General features: G+C 46.6%; 1 protein-coding gene across 1 annotated transcript in view; it reads left to right on the forward strand.

Annotated features, from left to right (window-relative positions):
- The window catches only part of MYO10 (myosin X), a 228,227-nt gene that overhangs the window by 200,530 nt on the left and 2,122 nt on the right, over positions 1 to 25,575 (forward strand). The window contains exons 27-40 of the mRNA XM_011231438.3: positions 3,969 to 4,212; positions 7,843 to 7,938; positions 11,080 to 11,173; positions 11,899 to 11,954; positions 13,636 to 13,778; positions 14,051 to 14,245; positions 15,558 to 15,715; positions 18,213 to 18,336; positions 18,825 to 19,122; positions 19,737 to 19,944; positions 20,839 to 20,975; positions 21,755 to 21,875; positions 22,261 to 22,713; positions 24,756 to 24,947. Coding sequence (XP_011229740.2) covers positions 3,969 to 4,212; positions 7,843 to 7,938; positions 11,080 to 11,173; positions 11,899 to 11,954; positions 13,636 to 13,778; positions 14,051 to 14,245; positions 15,558 to 15,715; positions 18,213 to 18,336; positions 18,825 to 19,122; positions 19,737 to 19,944; positions 20,839 to 20,975; positions 21,755 to 21,875; positions 22,261 to 22,713; positions 24,756 to 24,947 — 2,519 coding nt within the window. The remainder of the gene's footprint in view (positions 1 to 3,968; positions 4,213 to 7,842; positions 7,939 to 11,079; positions 11,174 to 11,898; positions 11,955 to 13,635; positions 13,779 to 14,050; positions 14,246 to 15,557; positions 15,716 to 18,212; positions 18,337 to 18,824; positions 19,123 to 19,736; positions 19,945 to 20,838; positions 20,976 to 21,754; positions 21,876 to 22,260; positions 22,714 to 24,755; positions 24,948 to 25,575) is intronic.

The following is a 25,575-nucleotide window of genomic DNA, read 5'->3' on the forward strand; positions in this document are numbered from 1 at the left end:
CCATGGCCCTCACCGGGTATTAGGCCCTCTCGGGTGAATGAGGGATGCCGTGGGTGACGTGATCGTACCACGAAGAACGCTGCTTGGACTCTCACGGCGTTAGGACAGAGGATGCAGCTACCGTCACCGTCTTCGGGCCCTGTCTTCTCTCTCTTGCCACCCTATCTCATTTCTGTGCTCGTTTCCTTTCTTTTACATCTCCTCCTCCCCTCCCCCCACCACCACACACACTTTGCCTTTCTCTCTCTTACACACCTCTTCTGCGGGACTTGGTGTAGCCCATTGTGATGATAAACTACACCTTTCCCTCCCCCAGGAGTGTTAGACAATCTAGAAGGGTTTCCTCTACATGGGGGAAAAGTAAAGATCTGAGACGGGTGCACCTGGCCTTGACTGCTTATGACACCTGCTGTCTACCGTGCACTTCGTGAGGATTGGGGTTGTGTATATCTTGACCGCTATTAAACTTTGACTGTCTTGTATTGGCCCTTAATACTTAAGGGCTTCAAAGCATGCTCCTTTTGGGAAGGAACTTAATGGGACCTTGTCGTCCTGCCTCATTCGTGTTCTCAACTCTGACTTCTATTTTATTATTTAAGTTTTTTTATTTGGCTGGTTGGGGGTGGGAGGAGCAGAGGGAGAGGCAGAACGAGAGAATCTTAAGCACCCTGCATGCCCAGCGCAGAGCCCAATGTGGAGCTCCATCTCACGACCCTGAGATCATGACCCGAGCCGAAATCGAGAGTTAGACACTTAACGGACTGAGCCTCCCAGCTGCCTCTCAACTCTGACTTATAAATCGGTGACCTGGGAAGCCACAGTCCTCACCAGGTTTTGGTAGGAGTGTCACATGGATCCCTGAAAGAAGGGTCTGTCTGGTTTCTCGCAGGGCTCCAGGCTAGATGAGGGACTGGGTGCAGATCTGGGGGACGGGCAGGGATAACCAGAACCACCATCCCCCTGATGATGCCCTTCATTCTGCCACCCCTCCTTTCCTGTCCCTCTTCTCTGTCGGCAAGTTTGTCTTCCTCACTCTTCCTCACTTTGTTTTCCACGGCAATCCCTCCTCGTTTGCTTTTCCTTTCCTTCTGTTTCCCTCCATGAGAAGTTTTTATTCTGTGTTCCCTTTCCCTTTGTCTTCTGTTCTTTGCCTTTGCTTCTCTCTCCTACTGGCATATTTATCTTTTTCATATCACATGGCCTCCTTAATAGTTTTCTTCACTTACATTTTTCATTTCATTTCTTTTGCTTTGCCCCCGACCCCCACCCCGCCCCAGTCTTCAACATCAGTCTAGCTACGAGTATCAGTCACTGGCTTTTCAAAGTTCTGCTGTTCTCAACCCCAGATCCCCAAGGTGCTCATGGAAACCCCACCAGGTTTAGTTTAGGGGAGCTCTTCCTATCGCCTCAAGTCACTGGTTGGTGGAAATTTTTATAGGAGTGCTGGAATGAAAAAGATTGAAAAATTTGAACTGAGTAATCACGTGTTCACTAGACTACTCAGTAAAAGAAAAAATTTAGTCACAAATCAGAACTTAATCTAAGAAGTACCAATCAGAGCATTTTAAGATTTTTGTCATGCATTTCTCAGAATAAATATAAACTTTTTATTAGCAGTGTATATTTCCCCCACCCCTAACTTAATTCTAGTTCCCTCAGTTAGCTTTAGAATTCCCTATAAATCACTCTTATATGGCATTTGGATTTATTACGTACTTGTCTGATTAAAACAAATAAGATTATGAACAAGTGAAGATATATTCAAAGTATTAAAATCTTAAGATTAAAGCAGGAAGAGCTCAAGAAGGTAAGCAAGTGAATTTTTGGCAAACTCCTCTTCATAAAACAAGTTGTATAAATGCATCACCTTCTAATCTTTGATACATCATTATTTAATCTTTAATAAAGCATTTTTTTAAAAGATTTTATTTATTTATTGGACAGAGATAGAGACAGCCAGCGAGAGAGGGAACACAAGCAGGGGGAGTGGGAGAGGAAGAAGCAGGCTCATAGCGGAGGAGCCTGATGTGGGGCTCGATCCCGTAACGCCGGGATCACGCCCTGANTGTATAAATGCATCACCTTCTAATCTTTGATACATCATTATTTAATCTTTAATAAAGCATTTTTAAAGTTGTAACCAAACATTTCAGAGAAACCAATGATAAAATCGAACCACCACATTATATTTTATGAGCATAAATGCGTTTTCACCAGCCTAGTAGTCTCCTTAAAGGGTTTGCAGTTAGGAAATGAATAGCATTGATCAGATTCTCTAAATGAGGTATGGAGAGAGCGGCCAGAGTTGGAGAGGGACAGCTGGGAGTGAGTCCCATTCTTGGCATAAAAGCAACAGAGTGAATAAACTCATGGTGAGGAAGGGTATAATCTGTGTCTTCAAAACATTTTTTTTTTTAATCAAAGTGTAACTAACATACAGTGTTTTCTTGGTTTCAAGTGTACAGCATAATGAATTAGCACTTGCACACGTGTCTCGGTGCCCACCACTAGAAGTCATAGTCCCCATTGGTCCTCCTAAAACGTCATTAACCTTTATCCCCCGAAGACAATAAGATAATAGAATAACATTGCACTAGTTTCCTCTGGGCTTGCTTTGAGAAACCCAGATCAAAGTCACAAATCAGAAAGAAAACGCTTAATTCTGGCAGCCCTTGGCCAGTCTGTCGTTTGTTAGGAAACCGCCCTGGAGCGTGGCACGGTCCTGGACTTCTCAGCCAGGCGAGCAGACAATGCTTTAGGCTTAAGAAGGTCCAGCGAAAGCAAGTGCCTTTGCACTCCAAACCCCAAGTTGTCTGTGCCTCGTTTGTTTCAGTGTGAGGTTTAGATCTGTAGTCACTGAAGCAGTCATTGAAGAAATTAATCTGAGAAGGTCTGTTTTCAAGTTCTCTCCAACCTGGCAAAGCAAGCATTCTCTTTATTCTTCAGGATCTGTGTTCGCCTGTGCCTTATTTTTACGACTGGCTGATCAAAAAATGTAACTCATCTCTTTATAATACATTACTGAAGTGGATTCAGTTTTCTCCAGTAGGCTTGTTAAGAGATTTTTGATCGATGGTGGTTAAGATGTCACCTTCGTCCTTGGGAAATCTGGAATACTAAGATAAAAGTATTCTGCTAGAAAAATATTAGAAAATGTTTGAAGATTTTATTTTTAAGGAATCTGTACAGCCAAGGTGGGGCTCGGACAACCCCAAGATCAAGCATCACATGCTCTACTGACTGAGCCAGGCGCGCCCCCCTTAGAAATATTTTTTATCTTGTAAAAGATGTATGTATATCCTTGTTTTACTTCTCTTACTGAAAAAGTTTCCTGCTAAATAAATTACAGCTAATTCTCATTTTTAAGGCCTATTCAGAATTCAGTTGTTTCATGTTCTAAATCTTATACTTTTTACATATAAATGATTTTCAGATGATGATACTTTTCTTTGAAAATATGTGTTTATCCAAAAAGGCCCTTTTTCCTATGGGAGTTTTAAGTCTTACCCCCCGCCCCCACCCAAATAAAAAAGAAGGAATATGTGTAAACTTTGATACCCTTTTCCCTTTTAAACTAATGTCTCCTCCCTGGGGCATTTGGAGAGAAGCATGATCCCTTCGTTTGGAAATGGTTCACTGCCCATAGCTCTCGACTCACTCCAGGGTTAGTGTCAGCTCATGATTTGTGTTTCTGTCAGCGCCTCCCCAGATTTCTTGGCTCAGTGGGAGCCGCTTTGGAAATAAGGAAGGGCCAGCACTGCTGTGTCCTCCAACCAAGCTAGTGTAACGTCGCCCCCCCCCACGCCCCCCGGACACAAGTCAGCAGGTGCCATGCTTTGTTGAGGGGTGTCTGGGAGGCGGTTGGGCAAAGTGGAGGGTAGGCTGAACCTTGGGACCCTCTACTGATACCATCATGCAGTGTGACTGACGTCTCTCAACCCCCTCCCTACCCGATCTTCGGGGAACAGGTGGCTTAATGAACTCTTGGAAACGCCGCTGGTGCGTCCTCAAGGACGAAACCTTCCTGTGGTTCCGCTCCAAGCAGGAGGCCCTCAAGCAAGGCTGGCTCCACAAAAAAGGTGGCGGCTCGTCCACGCTGTCCAGGAGGAACTGGAAGAAGCGCTGGTTTGTCCTCCGCCAGTCCAAGCTGATGTACTTCGAGAACGACAGCGAGGAGAAGCTCAAAGGCACCTTGGAAGTGCGGACGGCCAAGTATGTGGACGGACCCAGCAGGTGGCCCGGCTGGGTGGTGCGTTGGGGCTGCTCGGTCATTCATGTCAGTGCCTCCAGAGCCACTGGTCCCTGGTCTTTGAAGCAGTAGGCTGTAGGAGGTGTTGAGTGCGTCCCAGTCATTCACCTGAGCTGATAGAATTGTTAGGGGACTGGGGAAATGACTTTGTGGGCCGGTCACTTCTCGTGGTCACGTTCAGACCCTTGGCTCTTGGTAAGATGCCCGCTGGTCCTTGTGGGAATGTGATTGGTTGTATGCAGGGATCCTCGAATATTGAACAGCGGGTTAAGAACCTTTTTCCGACCTTTAACCAACCCTTTATTGGTGACCACACCATAACAGATTGCCAAGTTGGAACTGGACTGCCCATCTGGAGGTGTTTGGTTTTTTGCTTTAGCTTTGGAGGTGTCATGGACCTATAGCGTGTGAGTTTCAGATGTTACAACGGAGCGAGTCCACGTTTGTATGTATCAGAAAATGATCACTACAGGGGGCCTAGCTAACATCCATCACCGCACATAGTTAACAGATATTTTTTCTGGAGATGAGAACTTTTAAGATCTATTCACTTAGCACCTTCCAAATCGTTGATACTGTATTCTTAACTAATTCTCTCATGCTGTACATGATGGCCCCAGGACTTATTTTGTAACTGGAAGATTGTAACTTGACTACCTTCATTTTTTTTTTTTTAACTTCTTGAATACCCTGCACTCTTAGAAATGTTTTCTGAAATGAATCCTTTAGTTTTTACCTCTACGGGATAGACCAGCATCTTTGTTCCCAACGAGAGGAACAGAACCGGACTTTGAATCCAATACACCCCTTTTTTCTGGCACCCTTTTATAGAACCAAAGCACTGGACTATTGAGACCTATTATTTTGGTTAAAAATTAAGATTTCCAGAAAATGGTTGCACTTAGCAGCAGCTGAGTAACTTGATACTACACATTAAATGTTTTGGGATAACCTGTAGCCCTCTGCTCAAAACCAAGCAATCACCATATTTAGAAAATGGGTAAAATAAGCTTTGAGAGAGGAGATTAAGTCCTGAAGTCACGAGACCTGAACATGGCATATTGTTGCTAACCAGCATTGGCAACTTTAGAACATTATTAATTGAAAAGTGGGAAGTTAAACAAGGAAAGTGTTCTATGCATTTAATTTTAAGGCAAATAATGAGGTGCAGACAGCAGAGTATTGGACTTTCCCAGGCTACCCCTTGGAGTTCGTTAGGATCCCATGCTCCAGCACAGGAGCGAGTGTGTGGGGCTGTGAGTCTAAATCCTACAAGAAATTTTCATAGCGTACGCAGCTGGGTGCTTCGGCCTCTCAGCCCTGCGTCCCCGATGTTCCTTCTGATTCACCCCATAGGAGGCTCACCCACACATGCCAGGAAGCTCAGAGGAGGAGGGCAGAGAGGGAATTTCACTGGAGAAAACTGATGTATAATCCTCGTGCACCTTGCTCTGTGCTGTGTAATAAAAAGCCCTATTCTCTGGGTGCTTTGTGAAAATTACAGAGTTAAGGAGACGTTAGCTTTTACTCGGCCATTTCTGTCCTGTTCTGCAGAGGGAGGGCAAGGAGTTGTTAAGGGTTTCACCACATTAAGATTTTTTATTGACATTAGTTAAAAGGATCCACTTTATATTTTGAAATGTTACAGAAAATTTCAGTCCTATGCAGAAGTAGGCGGAAGAATATAATGAAATCCGAGTGTTATCAGGAAGCTTTCAGCTGTGACCACCCGCCCACCACCCTCGCATGGCCCTAGTGTTTCATCTGTAACCCCACCCACACTGCTCCCCCTACAGGCCGTGTTCTGTAAAGCAAGTTCCTGACATCACAATTTTATCTCTGAATATTTTAGGATAAGAGATTAAGACTCTTAAGATATAATCATATTATGGTGACATTAAAAAAAAATAACATTAACTTCTCAATCATCCAGACTCCATTGTTCAAATTTCCCCAGTTGTCTTGAAAATGGAGGTGACAGTTCTCTTGTTGGTTCAGATTGGTGTAGTTCTTCCAATCGGAATCCAAGTAAGGCTTAGAATTTTTAATCCATCCACAGATCTCTCGAATCTATTATAATTTATACAACATCCCCTACCCCCATCATTTTCCTTACTCGCTCGCTGTCATTGAAGACGCCACCGCATTTATCCTACAGTTTCCAGATTATGTGCACCGTGACCCTGACGATATCATCACTCCCTCTCCAGGGAAGCTTTTTACAAGCGCAGTTCCTTGGGCCCCACCCCGGAGAGAGCCCCCCCCTTCCAGCCACATCACAGTCTCACCTCTCTTTTTTTTTTTTTTTTTAAAGATTTTGTTCATTTATTTGAAAGAGCAAGAGACAGCCAGTGAGAGAGGGAACACAAGCAGGGAGAGTGGGAGAGGAAGAAGCAGGCTCCCAGCGGAGGAGCCTGATGTGGGGCTCGATCCCACAACGCCGGGATCATGCCCTGAGCCAAAGGCTGACGCTTAACGACTGAGCCACCCAGGCGCCCCTCACCTCTCATTTTATACACAAGGTTACCGAGTTTCTGAGAGGCAGAGTGGCCAGTCCAGGATGACGTGGTCCAGTCAGTTTCCCTGGGGTCCTGCTCAGGAGACTCCGTGACCCGAGGCTTGACTAATTCCTGCCCACCTGTCACCTCTCACTTCCTGCTCAGAAAGGGTGTCACACGCTGCTCTGGGAATTCTCACCATCTTGATTTTTAAAAATGTTTTATCCTGTCTCAGTGACTCTAGCTGTGAGATATTTATTTTTTCTAACTAGTCAGACTGTTCCGTTGTGTGGAGGTAAAATGAATGTTGTACTGGGAAGAGTTCTCCTTCAGGGGGCGAAGCAAGCTGGCTTTATCCCCGAGACCCTTCTTCATCAACTCTTTGACCATCTCTGGTTCTGTGCCAGTGTCTGCTTGTGTTTTACCCGGATCTTGTTAACCCGGTCCACCGATTTTAAACCTTCAGTGTGGTTTAGGGCTTGTTGGGATGAGAGCAAGATGGTGTTGAGATCCAGAAGCACCCAAACTCTGCTCTCCAGCCCAGAGCCCCCAGTGGAAATAATGTGCCCGCACCAGGTGGAGAATGTTAGAGGTGCCAGCCAAGGCTGTGAACCGTAGTGGGAAGCGGTGAGGAACTGGGGAAGAGCTCAAGCCACACTAGTCCCCTTGCGGGGGTCCTGCCATCGTAGGGCAGTGAGAGGAGCCGAGGGAAGGTGCGGGCCAGAGTGGGGGCGGCTGCCCCAAGCCTTCTAGGGCCTCAGCAGGGGTGGGCATTGGGTGGGCTGGAGTGAGGAGAGAGACTTCTCCCTACGTAGCCTATCTACCCCAAGGAAACACGCTCCGGCTTGAGCCTTCCTCTGCCTGGAAGCGGAGAGGAGCCCAGCCACTGCCCCCTCCTCCAACCCCCCGGAGGCCACAGGGATCTTCATCATTTCTTAAAAACAAAACAAACAAACAAAAAACCAAGGCTAAAGTAGGTGCTTGATTTTTGGGTTACAGTTTCCCACTCCGTCAGTTTAGCGAAAAGGCTTTTCCCACTTACTCTTAAGGATTCTGTGGTCCTGATTTGTATTTCGTGCTGTTGTTGCTTTGCAGAGAGATCATAGATAACACCAGCAAAGAGAACGGAATTGACATCATCATGGCCGATAGGACCTTCCACCTGATCGCCGAATCCCCCGAAGACGCCAGGTGAGACTCAGCTGTCGAATGCCGCCAGACAACAGCCTCGTTCCTGATCAGGCCTGGGCGCTGCCCGGCCGACTCTGAAAAGATCATACTTGGTTCTCTAGTTAGGCTTTTCTGTTAGGATGGCTGAAGAACTGAGTCATGAGATTGACATACTTGTCCCCTGGGGAATCTTCCACTGGGTTAAGGTGTCCAAGTACCACACACAGTCCAGAATTTCCAGCTTCGAAAGCCACCGGACAGACCCCTTGTTATCTTAGCTCGGGCTTTTGTCTGAGCAGCGTATGAAGCCATGCAACCACACAGAGCCGAAAGCCCACCCTCTGGAAGCTTCTGAGCTTTGAAAGGGAATAGCTTGTGTCTGCTTGGGGATCAAGAAAGCAGGAGCATTAACCACTGGTTGTTTAAATAAATGATAGCACTGTGGCATTCGAGGAGCATTTAGGGTCTTCACACTGAAGAATTCAGCAGGACAGAAGAGATGGTTAACATGTAGAGAATTACTCGATTTCAGGAAGTATTCTGAAGTGCTTCACATATATTGATGCATTTAGTTCTCGCAGCCACCCTACAAGGTAGTAGCATTACTACTATTATGCCCGTGAACCGCATTTTACGGAGGAGGAGACTCAGGTTTGAGAAGGGGGGGGGTAATCTGTGAAGCCACAGCAGCTTAGTTCTACGGAACGGAGGCATTACGTTTCTTGTTTCATATGGAGCTTACTTTTTTTTTTTTTTTTAAGATTTTATTTATTTATTTAACAGAGAGAGAGATAGCCAGAGAGAGAGGGAACACAAGCAGGGGGAGTGGGAGAGGAAGAAGCAGGCTCCCAGCGGAGGAACCTGATGCGGGGCTCCATCCCATAATGCCGGGATCACGCCCTGAGCCGAAGGCGGACGCATAACAACTGAGCCACCAAGGTGCCCCGGGAGCTTACATTTTTGACCGAGCTCAAAGGACAGTGTGGTTGGTGTCCATCGGCTGGATCAAGTGGTCTCACTTTGCTGGACCTCAGGTTTCCATCCTAGGGAGATGTGGAGAAAAGGGAGCGAGCTGGTATTGTGTGATGCATGACAGGGTCGCACAGTGGATGAGATACAATCAAGCATCTCATTCTTCTGCTGCTTTGACAGCCACAGGGCTGCGTTGGAGGTATCTGTCTTCTCTGAGCAATGCCGGAGAGCATCTTCAGCCTATAGCCTTTACTTTTGACCTCCAAAATCTTAGACCCTTGTAATGAATTCTCAGTGCCTTTCGCTACTGCCCCTTTGCCCTTTGAATGTTTGAGTTGATACAGCACCATGGCAGCAGCATTAAGGGCAAAGAAAATAATTCTTCCCATGGGAACAAACTAAAACCCTGCTTGGATCCATAAATTATGACACAGACTGGAAAAACAAGCAAACCTGGAATTATAGCCCCGTCATTCCATCTGGGACTCCTGGAGACAGCCTGTGGTTGTTTGTGGCCCATGGAATGCCCACAGCTTTTCAGCTGAATTATAGGCCCAGCGTTTGGGAGCCGTCCTCTCTGTTTTATGCCATTACGAACCTGCTAAATTTAACATTTGGGACTTTTTTTTTTTTTTTTTTTTAAAGTAGGTTCCACACCCAGTGTGGAGCTTGAACTCCTGACCCTGATATTAAGACCTGAGCTGAGACCAGGAGTCGGATGCTTGACCGACTGAGCCACCCAGGTGCCCCAATGTTTGCGATATTTTAACTGAGGACTTCTTCTCTTGACCAATAGAACACATTTTTAAAAATTCCTTTTCAGATGGAGTTAAACTTGATTCAAGAGGAGAAATTTGTAAATTTAAGAGTGTCACCTGAACAGAATGAAAGCCCAGCAAATTTTATTCGTGTGTGCGTGCATATGCGTGCGTGCGTGTGTGTGTGTGTGTGTGAGATTCCATGAGGCCTACATCTTGAACGTATGTGTTTTTCAGTGTTTGGTTGGAGAAATTTTTGAGCTTCATAAAGCAGGGACTTCAGTCTTGCCTTTAAGCTAATCAGAATTGATGAAGCTAATTTGTATTGAGATGTTTCCCTTGGTTTCCCTAGGAGTCTGTATACGTTGCCTACTTTCAAGCTCTTGATCCCATTTTTCTCCTTCAGGAATCACAGGACACAGATTTCAGTGCTTTGTTATAGATACATGGCTTACCTTTCTACACAGGTACACGTTTTTTGTTTAAATGTCCCCTCATATACACCAAGTACTTTGTCCTCTGCTGTACTTAGTAGGCGCATATATATGTGTTTTATTAGCCCCTGTGGGAGAAGGATGTCCCTAGCATCTCACATTTGGCACCTCGTCCATTTTATAGTTGCTTGATAAATGTTGGATGGGTGGATGGATGGATGGATGGATGGACGGACAGATGGATGAGTGAATATTTGTGGTCATTTTCCTCAAGCCTGTATTGTGTTTCTAGTTACATCGTGACTTTGTTCAGCTTGACTTTTCTGGGGTTGACCTGTTTTCCTTTGTCGTCTGATTCTGATGAGGCTGTAAGTGAGAAAACTCATTTGAGGTGAAGTTAGAAGAGTTCTCCAGTCAAAATAACTTTCCACTTTTCTACTTCAAGCAATTGTCTCTTGTTTCCAGCTCTCCTATGGTTTTGTTCTTACTTAAGTAGAAATCCTATCAGGTGGTTGGAAACCCCATCCTGGAAGTGAGCAGGGAAAATCGACCTCAGTGGCCACCTTGAGATGGTGCTGACATCACTGACCTTCTTACTTTGGAATTCAACTTCTAAAAAATGAAAAGGCATTGAATATTCCTTCGGTTATAGATAATATCCTCAGTAAAGGTCCTTGATGGAAGTGTTTTGGGTGGAACCGAGGATTTCATTATCGTCATTGTTCAACGTCTCAAGGTCTGGGGCAGCCGGAGGACAGGATCGCCCGTTGATCTAAGTTGCGGCAGCTGGTATCTGAAAGCACTTTGGCTCTTTTTTCTACCTTTGCCCATTGATAACATGAAAACCACATGTACCCATGAGGAGTGTAGGCAGATTAAAAACAAAGTTGCTCAGAGGAAATGTCATTTTCACAGAGAATGTGGAGAAGGGCCTCCATCACCGTGTGGCCAGTCCAGCAGTTGGCCTCTTCTTGACAGTCCCTCTCTCCTTCCCACAGCCAGTGGTTCAGCGTGTTGAGTCAGGTGCACGCGTCCACCGACCAGGAGATCCGGGAGATGCACGACGAGCAGGCGAACCCGCAGAATGCCGTGGTACGTGAGTGCCGTGGGGCGGAGGGAGACGTCCCCAGGGCAGCAGGGGCCTGGGAATTTCCAGGCCATCTTAAGTAAAAGTGTAATAATTCAAGAGATAAAAGTGTAATAATTAAAGGAATATTTTTAAAAATCATGCAGAAAAACAATTAGTTGAAGATTATAAGTTGTAATAGGTTTCAGTCCTCCCACTTTACTAAAAGAACCCAAAAAATCCCGAGTTTTATGAAATCATGGAAGCACACCATACTTTCCTTCAAAGGATTTCGTGAATTCTAACTCGTGTCCTTTCAGTCTTCACTCTGTCCTAGACACATGCAGAAACATACAACTATAGTTCAGAAATAAAGTTTTCTTTTCTCCTAAAAGCAACTTAACATCAGAGTTTCTTAGCAGAGTAAATCTAAATTCAGTGATGGATCCCAGTGTAAGTCAGAAAAAATGTGTACTGTTGAAAGAAGGTTGTAAACACTTTTCACTGAAAGTATTTTAAAAACAAAGAATAATTTATATGTATTTTTTAATGTGTGACCTGTAGCTTCTGTCCTGTTTGGATGCCACGCTCACCCCGAAGGGGGACCTTTCTTAGAGAACTATTATTTTACAGTTAACGCAGAAAGGATGAGCGTATCTTTGCCTCTTTAGAGAGCCGTGACCTAGGGATATCATGGTCACGTGTGCTGTGCTTTAATGATTTTCTTCCCCCCATTTTTGCTCCTTTCCAGGGCACTTTGGATGTGGGGCTGATTGATTCCGTGTGCGCCTCTGATAGCCCCGATAGGTAAGCTGAGTTTGACTCTTAGCAGAAGAAATTAGTAACCAGCTCTGTCCGCTTCTGAGCCACGTTCTTTCCTGGGCCACGAAGTGATTCTGGGCCGTGCGTTGACACGTGGTCAATCCCAGGCTTCTTTCTTTGTGTCTACTTTTGCATCATCTGGAAGTCTTGTTCTCTGGGTATCTTTGGGATGCTGGGGGAGACAGTGGAAACCTAACGGAAATAGTCAGTTAAAAACATACACACAAGAGGAATATTCTTCATTTGGATACAGGGATCAACCCAGGATTCATAGAGGAAGAAAATGCCTGCTTCGGAAAACAGTATTCCAGCATAGGGAAGGGTGTCTTCCCCTTTCTAAACTTAATAATGAACTTAAAAAGGATTTTGATTGCAATTTATACATAGAGTATTAATAAATAAAAGCGCGAAGATTTTCCCTTGACATTTCCACCGTATCGGTGCCCTTAAGATTGCAGGTTTTGGTTTTGAAGGCAGTTCGTCTTCGTGGATGCCCTCAAAAGTCTGTACCATTGACCTTTGTCTTTATCTTTTCTATTTTTCTTTGCTGCCTTTTGAATTCTGAGTGAAGAATCAAAATTGGCTTCTGTCTTCAGGAGCATAGCTTTAGAAAGTGAATAGAAATGTATTCCAATTGACAACAAAAATGGTGACCACTAGGCAGAATTAGGCAGTCTTCATCAGCCCGTTGCCGGAGGCTGTTCTGAATCGCAGACCCTTCATTTCCGATATCACCCTGCGCCGTCCTACACTTGGCTCAGGAACCTTAACAAGTGTGTTTTGTCGATAGCCCAGATTTTATTCTGACGGTCAAGTTCCCACCCTCTTTACATCGGCCTCCTCCTAAACCCCTTCTCTCCCGCAAGTGCCCTCCTTTCTCCCTTCCCGACTATAGAAAAGTCTTATTTTGAAAGAGCACCTGTCTTTCCCTGTCTGCTACAGTCCCGTTAGTCTTGCTTTTTCTTGAATTTCTGCAGCACTGAGCTACTGTGAGTATTTGAAAACCTGTAAGAAATCGTTCACAGTCACTAGCTTAAGGGGTTAGATGCAGGAATGAGTAGGAGCAAGGGCCTAGGAGAGACTGAGGGCATTGCCAGATAAAGAGATGAGGGAGAAGGTAAATTTCCATTATTACATTACCCCTGACTAGGAAATGAGCCTTTGTTAGATTGCTTTGAACACATGGACCCAGGTGGTTTTTTGCAGCAGGCATAATCAAGTGCATAAGATGTTCCGTTTACACTTATTTACTGACTTCTTTTATTACTGCTGTCTGGCATTTCATTACCGACCCACAGAAATATCACCCCAGGCCATGCCCCGAGGCAGAAAGAAATTTACTTTGGAAAGGCATCAAAAAAAATTTTCCCCCATCGTCACCTTATTTAGCTTTCCCCGAACCAAGTGTCATCTGGAAAGTTTTGCATGAAGAAATCTTTCCCCTTCCAGGGCCTTCAGAAAGTGTGGTTTCAAGCGTAACGGTCAATGATGCATAAAATAAACCCCGCAGAAATGATCAAGATTTGCCTTAGCATAAAATACAAACAGCACGGCAGTTTTCAGTCCCCGTGACCCTGAGCCAGAAAAGGCCTCTGGTCTTGGTTCCGACAGGTGATGCTGCCGGGAGAGCTAAGAGTCTTTGCTTCCTTCTCGCCCTGTCGCTCAGACCCAATTCATTCGTGATCATCACGGCCAACCGTGTGCTGCACTGTAACGCCGATACGCCGGAGGAAATGCATCACTGGATCACGCTGCTGCAGAGATCCAAGGGGGACACGAGAGTGGAGGGCCAGGAGTTTATCGTCAGAGGTGACTGCCACCGCGGCTTTGCTTTGTCAGCCAGCTCTGTTTTCCTTCGCGTAGATACCGCAGCATTTCCCACGCGAGCAGCTGTTCTGAGGAATTTTGACTCTTGAGGTTGCTTTAAAAAAAAATCACGTAAGAAATGGTCATGGATGGATGGCCTTTTCCAGCAAATATATAGAAGTAGGACCCATCTGTAAGCATCCCGCAACTTATTACCTGGTATTTGGGGGTTTCTCTTCGTAGTTTTTCGTTGACATTTTAATCTTTCTTTCCAGGGTGGTTGCACAAAGAAGTAAAAAACAGTCCAAAGATGTCTTCACTGAAACTAAAAAAACGGTGGTTTGTGCTCACGCACAACTCCTTGGATTACTACAAGAGCTCCGAGAAGAATGCTCTGAAATTGGGCACACTGGTCCTCAACAGCCTCTGCTCGGTCGTGCCTCCAGACGAGAAGATCTTCAAAGAGACAGGTAACAGAGCCACGTGCCTGCGACGAGCCTGGCTTCGCTCAGCCCAAGGGCATGACTTTGCTCCCCGGAGTATGTGCTCTCTTTTTCCCCAAAAGAAGCTCATTTCTTGTTGATTTATCGTCTGAGGCCATCTGTGGTTAGCTCTATGGACACTTAGTATTGAAACCATAGTAAAGAGGTCCTGCTTAATTGGGTTGCAAAAATGTTGTTCTTAAGACAGGCACACACACAAAAACAAAGATTCTGCTGTGGGGAGCTCGCTTTTGCCATGCTGTGTGTTCTCTTTTCCATCTCTGTGCCGTGAAAGTCCTGTGCAGCCCAAGAAAGCTGAATCCTGACTGTCCGTGAGCTTACTAACTTCATAGAATAAAAAGTCGTGTGAGCTTAGTTGTGTCCTTGTCAGTATTATGGAAATATTTCTAGACTGATTTTTGTTGCTAGCTGTGATTTTTCTTTTTTTTTTTTTTTTAAGATTTTTTATTTATCTGAGAGAGAGTGAAGAGCACAGGAGCAAGGGGCAGGGACAGAGGGAGAGGAAGAAGTGGGCTCCCCGTTGAGCAAGGAGACCGGTGTGGGACTCAATCCCAGGACCCTGGGATCATGGCCTGAGCTGAAGGCAGATGTTTAACCCACTGGGCCACTCAGGTGCCCCAATTTTGTGCTTTTTTAATACAGTTCCTCTGTCCCAAGTGGCCACTTGTTTCTGGACACACAGACTGCTTGCTTAGCTAAAGTGCTTTCTCTCAAGGGAGAGTCTAAGGAGAGGAAACAACAGGAAAGGAGAAGGAGCATCAGAATGTGAGGGAAGCGTTTTTTCTCTGGTTCCAGAGCCGTGAAAGGGACTTAGTTTATGCCTGTGTTTCTTTCAGAGCACGTGTTACCATTTATTTATTTATTTTTAAAGGTTTTTTTTTTTAATTTGAGACAAGAAAGAGAGTGAGCGTGCACACGAGCAGGGGGAGGAGCAGAGGGAGAGGGAGAAACAGGCTCCCCACTGAGCAGGGAGCCTGATGCAGGACTCGATCCCAGGACCCCGAGATCATGACCTGAGCCGGAGGCTGACACTTGACTGAGCCACCCAGGCGCCCCTGTTACCATTGATAGATTGAATCCTGGGTTTTAGTGTTTTGTGTTTGTCTTCTCCCCTCCACCGTAAGCTCCTCGCGTCGGTGGATAGGTGGGTTACCTGGCTCACTTAGGAATGCAGCGAGTTTTGCTGAATTAACTGGTGAAAGGGGCCCCGACCGCTGGGTGTCTGGGCCGCGGGTGCCAGGCGGCCGTGCGGCTAACTCGCGCGTGGGCTCTGCCGCAGGCTACTGGAACGTCACCGTGTACGGGCGCAAGCACTGCTACCGGCTCTACAGCAAGCTGCTCAACGAGGCCACCAGGTGGTCCAGCGCCATCCAGAACGTGACGGACACCAAGGCCCCGATTGACACTCCCACCCAGCAGCTGATTCAGGACATCAAGGTAAGGCAGAGCCGAGCTCGTCAGCGTGGTTCACGGTAGCTGGCCGATTCCCACCCTTGGAACATCAGGGCCTCAGCCAAGCTCCGTTTTTATTCCGTCATCAAAAGTAACTTTAGATTAATCTTCTGTTGAAATATCACGGCTTTTAGAAATCTAAACGTGAGCGCTTAGGTGAAAATCAACACTAAAAGTACTTTGTTTCCCAGGAGGCATCAGATGTTGCTGCTGAGACAAACTTGGGTGTTGGGCTGTGTGGACAGAGGGATGATGGTCTGTGGTTTGGGGTGTAGGTTCCCCATCCCAGGGACATAGTGTGACCTGTGTGGGGATGACCTGCTGCCACATGCCCTTCAGCCCTGCTGTGGGGACCTTCTAGGAGCAACACGGTAATTCTACTCTTACTATGCAGTTATTGGACCACACAGGAGGATTCACAAGCAGCATGGATTGGTCTAGAAAACTTGGAATCTTTTTTAGGCACCTCCAAACTCACAGGAAGCTTCATTAACCTTGTTTAAATTGTAATTTCCTTTTTATAAAGATGAATTGCTCAGTGAGTATATATTGCATGAATAATTATGCAGCAGCCACACACACAGATTACCGCACTCGTTTTTCAGTCCTGGAAACAGAGACATCGAATATTCTGGTTGCGTTGTTCACATAGCTGGTCGGTCCCTGATGCAGAACCAGGTCAAAGGGATTGTTTTTACTGCTGTTTCTCTAAGTTATACAGCAGATAGATTCCCAATACCAAGGAAAGAGCTGGAACAGGGACAGAAAAGATCTGAGAATGATAGCAAGGCAGGTGTTTACTGATCTACATGAAAGGAAATTAGCTCATCAGATCCAGGAGGCAAGCTCAGACTTCGCAGAGGTGGGAGAGGGCCTAATATGTCCGTAGGATACCATTTCCCACCGAATTCAAGTCTGCCTGTGGATTTCAAAGTGCTGTGTTTTCTGGGTATTTGGAGTTAAATTCCACCAAGTCACTTATTCTCCAGGACTCTGCAAAGCATTCCATGAAACCCAGTATACTAAATACTAGCAATTTCATTTTTAACTTTAAAACAAGTTTTTTTGAAGTTTTCTTTTGAGAAAGGAGTGAAAATACATCAGCTGAACTTTCTTTCTCTTCATAGCTGTGTCTTATCTATTCTTATGTACTCTAATTTGAAATCTGTCATTAAAAGAGTAATAGAATTTTCCAAATATGAAACAGTCCTCTTTAAAAAAAATTAGGTTGCCCTAATTAAGTCCATACAAAATTGTTGAAATAATTAAAGTTTTTTTTTTTTCTCCTGGCTTTCAATTGGGTGTATTTAAAAAAGTTTCATAGTGGAAATTACCACGATGGAATGATTCATTGCCTCTCCTCCAACTTTTCTGTTTATTTAATGTTCTAAAAGGAACTTTGCCTTTTTCGAATCCCAAGTTAACATTTTAGGAGCATAAATACATGATGAATTTTTATGAAGGGATCTCTTAAATTTCAGGAGAGAGAAGGCAGGCATGTCTCTCTAATAACATATCAACATGTATAATTTTCAGATACAGAGAAAATATAGAAGATCAATTAATGAAAACAATGTATTTTTTAAGCGAATTGTAGATAAAAATACATGGTTTGGCTAAATGATGCCTAAATAGCGAAAGAACTTTAATTTTTTGAAGTATATATAATCTCTAGGGGAAAATATTTTTAATAATATGGGAAAACATATACACACGGAATGAAGAGAATGAGCTGTGGGGAAAATATGTATTTGTGATTTGTCTTCAAATACAGATTTGTGGGTATCGTCATGCTTGAAATTTTTTTTTAAACATTTATTTGAGAGAGTGCGCACGCAGAGGGAGGGGCAGAGGGAGAAGCGGCAGACTCCCCACTGAGTCCGGAGCCAGACTCAGGGGTCGAGCTCACAGCTTTGAGATCATCACCTGAGCCGAAACCAAGAGACCGATGCTTAACCGACTGAGCCACCCAGCCTCCCCAAAATTATTATTATTTTTTTAGCAGGCTGCATGCCCAGCGTGATGCCCAGCATGGAACCCAATGCAGGGCTTGAACCACAACCCTGAGCTCAAGAGCTGAGCTGAGATCAAGAGTAGGACACTTAACCACCCAGGTTCCTCCATGCTTGAAATTATTAATGTTAGATTCTCTAGCATCTCTTGGATGCTTTAGACTCTGGAAAATGTTCATGTGTGGGAGAACACAGATGCTGGGGCGCCTGGGTGCGTCAGTCGGTTAAGCTGCTACTCTCTTGATTTCGGCTCAGATCATGATCTCAGGGTTATGAGATCAAGCCCCAATGTTCGCTCCACTCTGGGCATGGAATCAGCTTGAGGTTCACTCCCTCTCCCTCTGCCCCTCCCCACCTACTCATGCTCTGTCTAAAAAAGAAAAAATTAAAAAAAAAAATACAGACGCTTTTGTTCTTGTACACACATTTTGGATAAGTTTGCTTGCTTTACCGGGCCTTCTGTTTTCAAGGAGAACTGCCTGAACTCCGAAGTCGTGGAGCAGATTTACAAGCGGAACCCCATCCTCCGCCACACGCACCACCCCCTGCACTCCCCGCTGCTGCCCCTGCCCTACGGAGACATAAACCTGAACCGTGAGTGCCCAGCCACAGCCACAGCCCGCGGCGGACACTGCATTCTGTTCTCCCGGTCACTCCTTAGCTCGGTCGCGTTAGCATTGTTGTTTGTGGTGATGCAAGGATTGGTGAACTCAAAGAACGACTTTAAAGGGAGGCAGGAAATGCCAGGCCTCCCTGCGAACTCCGAGTTGCCTGAATTTGCTAGACAACCCGATCCTGAAAGTCTTCTGTGACAAATCGGGAACCTGTTTGGCAATAGGCCAACTTTTTCAGCAAGCATTTTATAGAGTAAAATCGTTCAATTACGTAACAAAACAGCGTAAGTGGCCCACCTCTGTGTTTCGGCAACATCGTTCACCTGAATCAGAGGTTCAGGGACCGTGGCGAGCACGCGTCCTGAAGCCGCCATCTGTCCCCACTCACTCCCCTTGTGCGCGTGTGCTGCTTAGATTCCAGCGCGTCCAGACCCCTCGTGTAATGACCTCTGTGTGTCCTACTCCTAGTGCTCAAAGACAAAGGCTACACCACCCTTCAGGATGAAGCCATCAAGATCTTCAATTCCCTCCAGCAACTGGAATCCATGTCTGACCCCATCCCCATAATCCAGGGCATCCTGCAGACGGGGCACGACCTCCGGCCTCTGCGAGACGAGCTGTACTGTCAGCTCATCAAGCAGACCAACAAAGTGCCGCAGCCGGGCAGCGCGGGCAACCTGTGCAGCTGGCAGATCCTCACGTGTCTGAGCTGCACCTTCCTGCCCAGCCGCGGCATCCTCAAGTACCTCCGCTTCCACCTGAGAAGGTAGGGGCGGGCGCCAGGCGTCGCGCCACTGCTCTGCGGGGTCGTGGCTCAGGGAGGGGGACCGGAAACGGAAGCCGCCTAGTGCAGTCGGGGTCCCTTGGACAAGCGGACTCAGGGTCGGCGGCATCCTCTCTAAGCCAAGCCACACAAGGCTGTCGTAGGGACCGGGCGCCTTGGGCGCCTTTCGGTGTAGTGTTCTAACGTCTAAGACGTGGAGTCCGCTTAATTACCACCACCTGAATAAATGGGGCCAGGGGGGGCGGGGGGCTGGATATTCTGATCCGGATCCAGCAGGTAGACACATTCTGTTTCGGACTCCGATGAACCGTGGAGAAACGGTTTTCATCCAGCAGGAGGAGACGTGACCCTCAGCAGCGCTGCAGTGGTCAGCTGGTGGCAAAGCCGCTCCCGTCCAGCACTGGCTCGCTGCGATTTGTTTTTATTGTTTAATTATTTGCATTTAAACAAAACCTGCACAGAAAGTGGCTGGTGTTTGCCCCACGGGGGTCCCCCCTCGGTGCCTCGGTCGGCAGGGTGCTGAAAGCAGCCCCGGCGGCTCCCAGACGCCAGCCAGCCTCAGTCTAGCAATTAACAGGGAAGTGTTTGTCTCCTAGGATACGGGAACAGTTTCCAGGAACCGAGATGGAAAAATACTCCCTCTTCATTTATGAATCTCTCAAGAAAACCAAATGCAGAGAGTTTGTGCCTTCCCGAGATGAAATAGAGGCCCTGATCCACAGGCAGGAAATGACGTCCACGGTGTACTGCCACGGGGGAGGTTCCTGCAAGATCACCATCAACTCCCACACCACGGCCGGGGAGGTGAGGGAGAAAGCCCTGCGTCGCGTTCTGTCCGCTACCTCGCTGCCGAGGCGCTGAGGTCGGGAAGGGCGTACACGGTCGGGGGGCTACCGTGCAGTCGTGACGTACCTCACACAGCAAGTCAGTACACAAGCTGTAGCCTACAACCAAACTCACATATGAAGAGAGAAAAATGTGTCAGAGATGAGCAGAAACACAAAAATTCAGCTGAGACCTAATCCTGCTCATGCAAGAAGCAGGTGCGTAGCTGGCAGAGATCAGTACCCGACTCGGCGTGCCCGCTGTGGCGTGGGCTTGTCGTGGCAGCTCTGGGGTAAGGGGTCTCTGTTTGCCGCACAAACATCTACAGGGATGGGTCAGACGAGCGCATTTTCTTTCTTTCTTTTTTTTTCCCCCCTTACTTGAAATTTAGCATTCTAAAACCAATTGGCTAAAAGGCGTAAGGCAATAAAACCCAGAAAAGCTTATGGCGTGGGAAGGAGGAAATGTCAGTGGAAGCCATTGTTTCTTGGAAGTTGAGAAATGTATCAGATGAAAGAGAGGGCTTCAGTTTTTTTGCACTTTTCCTACTAGTGCGGGTTTGCGAGAACTTTGCCCGGCATCTGTCTCTATCAGTGGGCAAAATGCTCTGTGTTTTTTCTTCCTTCCTTCCTTCCTTCCTTCCTTCCTCCCTCCCTCCCTCCCTCCCTCCCTTTCTTTCCAAAGACAACAGAAATCTGGTTTCTGTAGAACAATGGAAAAGCAGCACTTTTGGAATTCTGGGTGACCACATATGACAGGTTTGGGGGGGACCTGCTTGGACCCTCGTATGCCAGCAGCTCCCTCGGGGTTCCACTGAAGGCACATTCCAGAACCACATGCTGGAAGCTGAAAAGCTCGGGGCGTATCTTGCAGGTGGTGGAGAAGCTGATCCGAGGTCTGGCCATGGAGGACAGCAGGAACATGTTTGCCTTGTTTGAGTACAACGGAAGTGTCGATAAAGCCATTGAAAGCCGGACCATCGTAGCGGATGTGTTAGCAAAGTTTGAAAAGTGAGTTCCTTCCCCCTGAAGTGCCGGCAGATGGGATAAAGAAATTAAGAGTGAGAACTGAGGATCTGAATTTCCATTTGTTCACAGCTTCAGTGTGCATTTGATTTCCTATTCTTTTATCTGTGTTGAAGCATGTTTAATTTTTCATCTCCTCTTGCTGCCTGTTTTTCTTGATTCCTAGATAAAGCCCGTCTCCAATAAGATTAAGTTCGCCATTTTTCCTTTACCCCATTCGCTCAATTCCCTGTTGTACACACTGCCTTGGAATTTCCTGATTCTAGACTTTTCACTTGTCACTGGCTTCGAAACTGGGCCAGCAGACACAAGCAAACTCATACACTCTTCAGACTGCATTCTTATATCTCTCAGGCCTGTAGTGCTTGATCTAGGACTTTCTTATCCCCTCAGTAGCACAAAAGATATTATGGAAGCTGTGTTTATATGGAAGAGGAATATTCGTGTCAATTTTTGCAAATATTTTCGTTTATTTGAGGGTTGGTAAAGGGAATGAAGGAGAGTCTTTGTTTCTTTTCTTTCTATGGAGTCAGCATAATGTTTAGCCGGTACTAATTTGACAGGCCCGCAGAAAATCGTTAGCACAGTGTAATTGAAGGTTGCCCGTTTGTTGTCTTAAAGTGAGACCAAAATGAAAGCATGATTTTCACTTCTGTCTAAAAAAGCAGGTAGTAAGGAATAAGTCCTCTAAAGGCAACTCCTTGTGGCACTGAAAGGCCGTTTTTCCTTTTGCTTTCTGAACCTCCCTTGCCTTCTGTCCATAGGCTGGCTGCCGCATCAGAGGTGGGGGACCTGCCCTGGAAATTCTACTTCAAGCTTTACTGTTTCCTGGACACAGACAATGTGCCGAAAGACAGCGTGGAATTCGCGTTTATGTTTGAACAGGTAGAAGGAACTTTCAGAAACGGATTCCTCTGCTGGGGAACAGGGCTGAAACCTGTTCACACGCCTCCTGAGTTAGTGGTTGATCCGGGGTGGGGGGGGGTGCATGGCGGTCCATTTCCCAACATGCCTGGGGCGGCTGCTCCTTCATGCGTCCCTAGAACAAAACCACGACACATGCTGTCTGAGGTCCTGTGCCAAGACCTGTTCTAGCTGGGAGGAGAGACAGTAAGGAATGAAATACGTGTGAGATGCCGACTGTGCTAGGGAGAGATTTCAAGCAGCAAAAAGCGGGGAGGGTATGGTTTTCAGGGAAGGTGACACTGGAGGGCAAGCCTGGTGGATTTCGGGTCACACACCCCTAACGCGGCTGCCCACCTCCTTTCAGGCACACGAAGCGGTTATCCGTGGCCACTACCCGGCCCCCGAAGAGAACCTGCAGGTTCTGGCGGCCCTGCGGCTCCAGTACCTGCAGGGGGACTACTCGCTGCACGCCTCCGTGCCGCCCCTCGAGGACGTCTACTCCCTGCAGAGACTAAAGGCCCGCATCAGCCAGTCCACCAAGAGCTTCACCCCCTGCGAGCGGCTGGAGAAGAGGCGGACAAGCTTCCTGGAGGGGACACTGAGGCGCAGCTTCCGGACAGGCTCTGTCGTCCGGCAGAAGGTCGAGGAGGAACAGATGCTGGACATGTGGATCAAGGAGGAAGTCTCCTCAGCTCGGGCCAGTATCATCGACAAATGGAAGAAACTTCAGGGAATGGGGCAGGAACAGGCCATGGCCAAGTACATGGCCTTGATCAAGGAGTGGCCAGGCTATGGGTCGACGCTCTTCGATGTGGAGGTGAGGACTGACAGCTGCTTCTCGGATTGGTGGGCCTGAGAGCACACGTCAGTGCGGCTGGGGCCAAGTACAGAGGGCGGGGGCAAGACTGAGACTTCGCTCTCTCACCCTCTTTTGTTAGAGCAACCCTCCCCTCCATGCTTTACCATTAACACATCCTTTCACCCACCAAAAGTTTTTTCCTCGCCTGATAGTAAATGCTTTCACGGTGTTAGGAGTGAATGGAAACTAAGAGGTCACCTAGTCTTAAATAACTTCTGTTCTTCCTCGTGGAAGCTACAGATCGATCCACAATCATCAAGTGCTGGTAAAAATCAGCGTTAAAACTTAAAAAAAAATTTTTTTTAGAATTATGTACATGAAATTAGAAACTTTGGATACATTTGACCCTTGAAGAATGCGGGGGTTGGGGTGCCAACCCTGTGCAGTTGAAAATCTGTGAATAACTTTTGACCACCTAAAGTGTAACTACGAATAGCCCGCTATTTACCAAAAGCCTTACCAATGACATAAACAGTCGATTTAACACGTATTTTGTATGTTACATTTTATATACATACTGTATTTTTATAATAGGACTAGAGAAAAGAATATTGAGAGAATAGTAAAGAAGAGAAAATACATTACAGCCCTCTACTGTATTAAAAAAAAATCCCCACACAGTTCAAACCCATGTTGTTCAAGGGTCAACTAGGATTTTACATTTGGTTCTTTATCCATGAATATCTGTTTGCAGGGAAGAATTTGTTTCACAAATGGGATTTAGCCACTAGCAGTAACCCATACTGATTCCATACCCCCTTTTTTTAAGTAGACCATTTGTTTGTTTTTAAAGATTTTATTCTTCATCTGTCAGAACAAGCAGAGAGAAAAGCAGGCTCCCCACTGAGCAAGAAGCCCGATGCAGGGCTCAGTCCCAGCACCCTGGGATCATGACCTGAGCCGAAGGTAGACACTTAATCAACTGAGCCGCCCGGGTGCCCCTTAAGTAAACCACTTACTGAAAGGGAATCTTAGCAGTGCTGTAGATCAGGGCTTGGCAATCTGTGTGCCCCATCCCACCTGCCTTCTTTTATCACGATTTATTGGAACACAGCAATATTCCTTCCTGTCTCTATCTCCCCTGGCTGCTTTCACACTAATGTGGCAACATTGCGTAGCTGTGACAGAGACCTTGTGGCCACGACACCTAAACTATTGACTCCCTGTTCCTTAACAGGTAAGTTTGCCAGCCCCTGGTCTAGGTGAGCTTTCAGCACTCACAGTCCCCATTCAGCATGTTTGGTAACTGGTGACTTTTAAATGAGGTTCTATAAAAATCTAATTATTGATTATATATTCTAAGATTCCTTCATGGCTTTTCAGGGGATGCTATGTTGGGTTGCTTGGTTGATCAGTTAGGTTTGTTTTTAGGTATAAATCAGATGCTTTGTACAACATCTCCTCTTCTCGGTGTCACTAATGTTCATCCCTTCTGTTAGTACCGGCTTCTCATCCCTGAATCGGGGCTCTGGTTTCCCAACACCAATCCATGCAGGGAAGCCTGTCCTTAAACCAGTGACATTCCTGTTAGCTCTGTACCCACAGGAGTCATTGCTGCCCCTTGTCAAGAATCCTATTTTTCAAGAGGAGCCAAACTGCTCAACATAGAGTGATTTGGAGAATTTTCCTCAGATCCTAGATTTTGTATTGGAAGAATAATGATCCAAAAAAAGGATCAGAGGCAGAGCTAGGGACAGGAGACTGGCTCGGCCTGCTGGGTTGCCTGGGAGAGCCATTGTCAACTTACCCCCGGAGCAAGGTTATCAACAGATGGAATCCAAGCACAATGTCAGGATTCACCACTTGGGTTTTCCAAATGCCCAGTATGGGTCAACCAGTCAGAAATCAATCCAGACCTCCAAGGGGAGACCACATGTCCTATTTCAGTTCCCCGGGCACAAACAGGTGTTGAATGCATTGTGATCCGCCCAGAGTGCTTGACTCCGCCTCTCCCGCGTACTCGGTTTCTTACTGCTTGATGATCTGACTCTTGTCCACAGTGCAAGGAAGGCGGCTTCCCCCAGGACCTCTGGTTGGGCGTCAGCGCAGATGCTGTGTCTGTCTACAAGCGTGGGGAGGGAAGACCGTTAGAAGTCTTCCAGTACGAGCACATCCTGTCTTTTGGGGCGCCGCTGGCAAACACGTACAAAATCGTGGTCGACGAGAGGGAGCTGCTCTTTGAAACCAGCGAGGTAAGAGACAAGCCAAGGAGAAATCATTGGTGGCGTTGACAAAAGAGAGAAACGATGCCCCATTTCCTGATGCCTTGAGTAATTTTCACAGTTTTGCTTTAAAATCTATGAAAATACAGCATGGCGGTCCCGCCCCCCGCAGCAGGTTCCCCGGGGGCCAAAAAGGAGTCCTCCCAAATTTCTTTTCTGCCTTTGCAGGCAAGAAATTTGGTTCCATTCTGCCAGTGGGTCTTACCCATGGAGGAAAGGAAATGGTGTAGATGTCCAGAATATACACAGTTTGGCAGGAAGCCTTGTGCCAATCAGCAGAGGATGACGGCAGAGAACCTCAGCTGGAGGGAGCAAGGGGCATGACCGGCCTGGGCGTAGCTAAGTCTCGCTCACAAAATCACCAAAAAAAGCCTCTAAATGCCTTTGCCATCTGCTTAAAACGTAACCATCATCATGACAAATCAAGAAGCCTATTGAGGGCTTCACTTAGAGAGCAGCTGGCAGGCAGATGTGGAAAATGGAAATGAATGACCCGCCAGCTTCGCTGTCGGTGTACTCACGGAGAGGCGGCCAGGAGGCCGGAGGAGAGTCTCACCGGGGCTGCGGTCTGGGCGCGGACTAGGCTAACAGGAGGGGA

Source organism: Ailuropoda melanoleuca, chromosome 3 (assembly GCF_002007445.2).
Source record: "Ailuropoda melanoleuca isolate Jingjing chromosome 3, ASM200744v2, whole genome shotgun sequence".
Classification (NCBI taxonomy): Eukaryota; Metazoa; Chordata; class Mammalia; order Carnivora; family Ursidae; genus Ailuropoda; species Ailuropoda melanoleuca.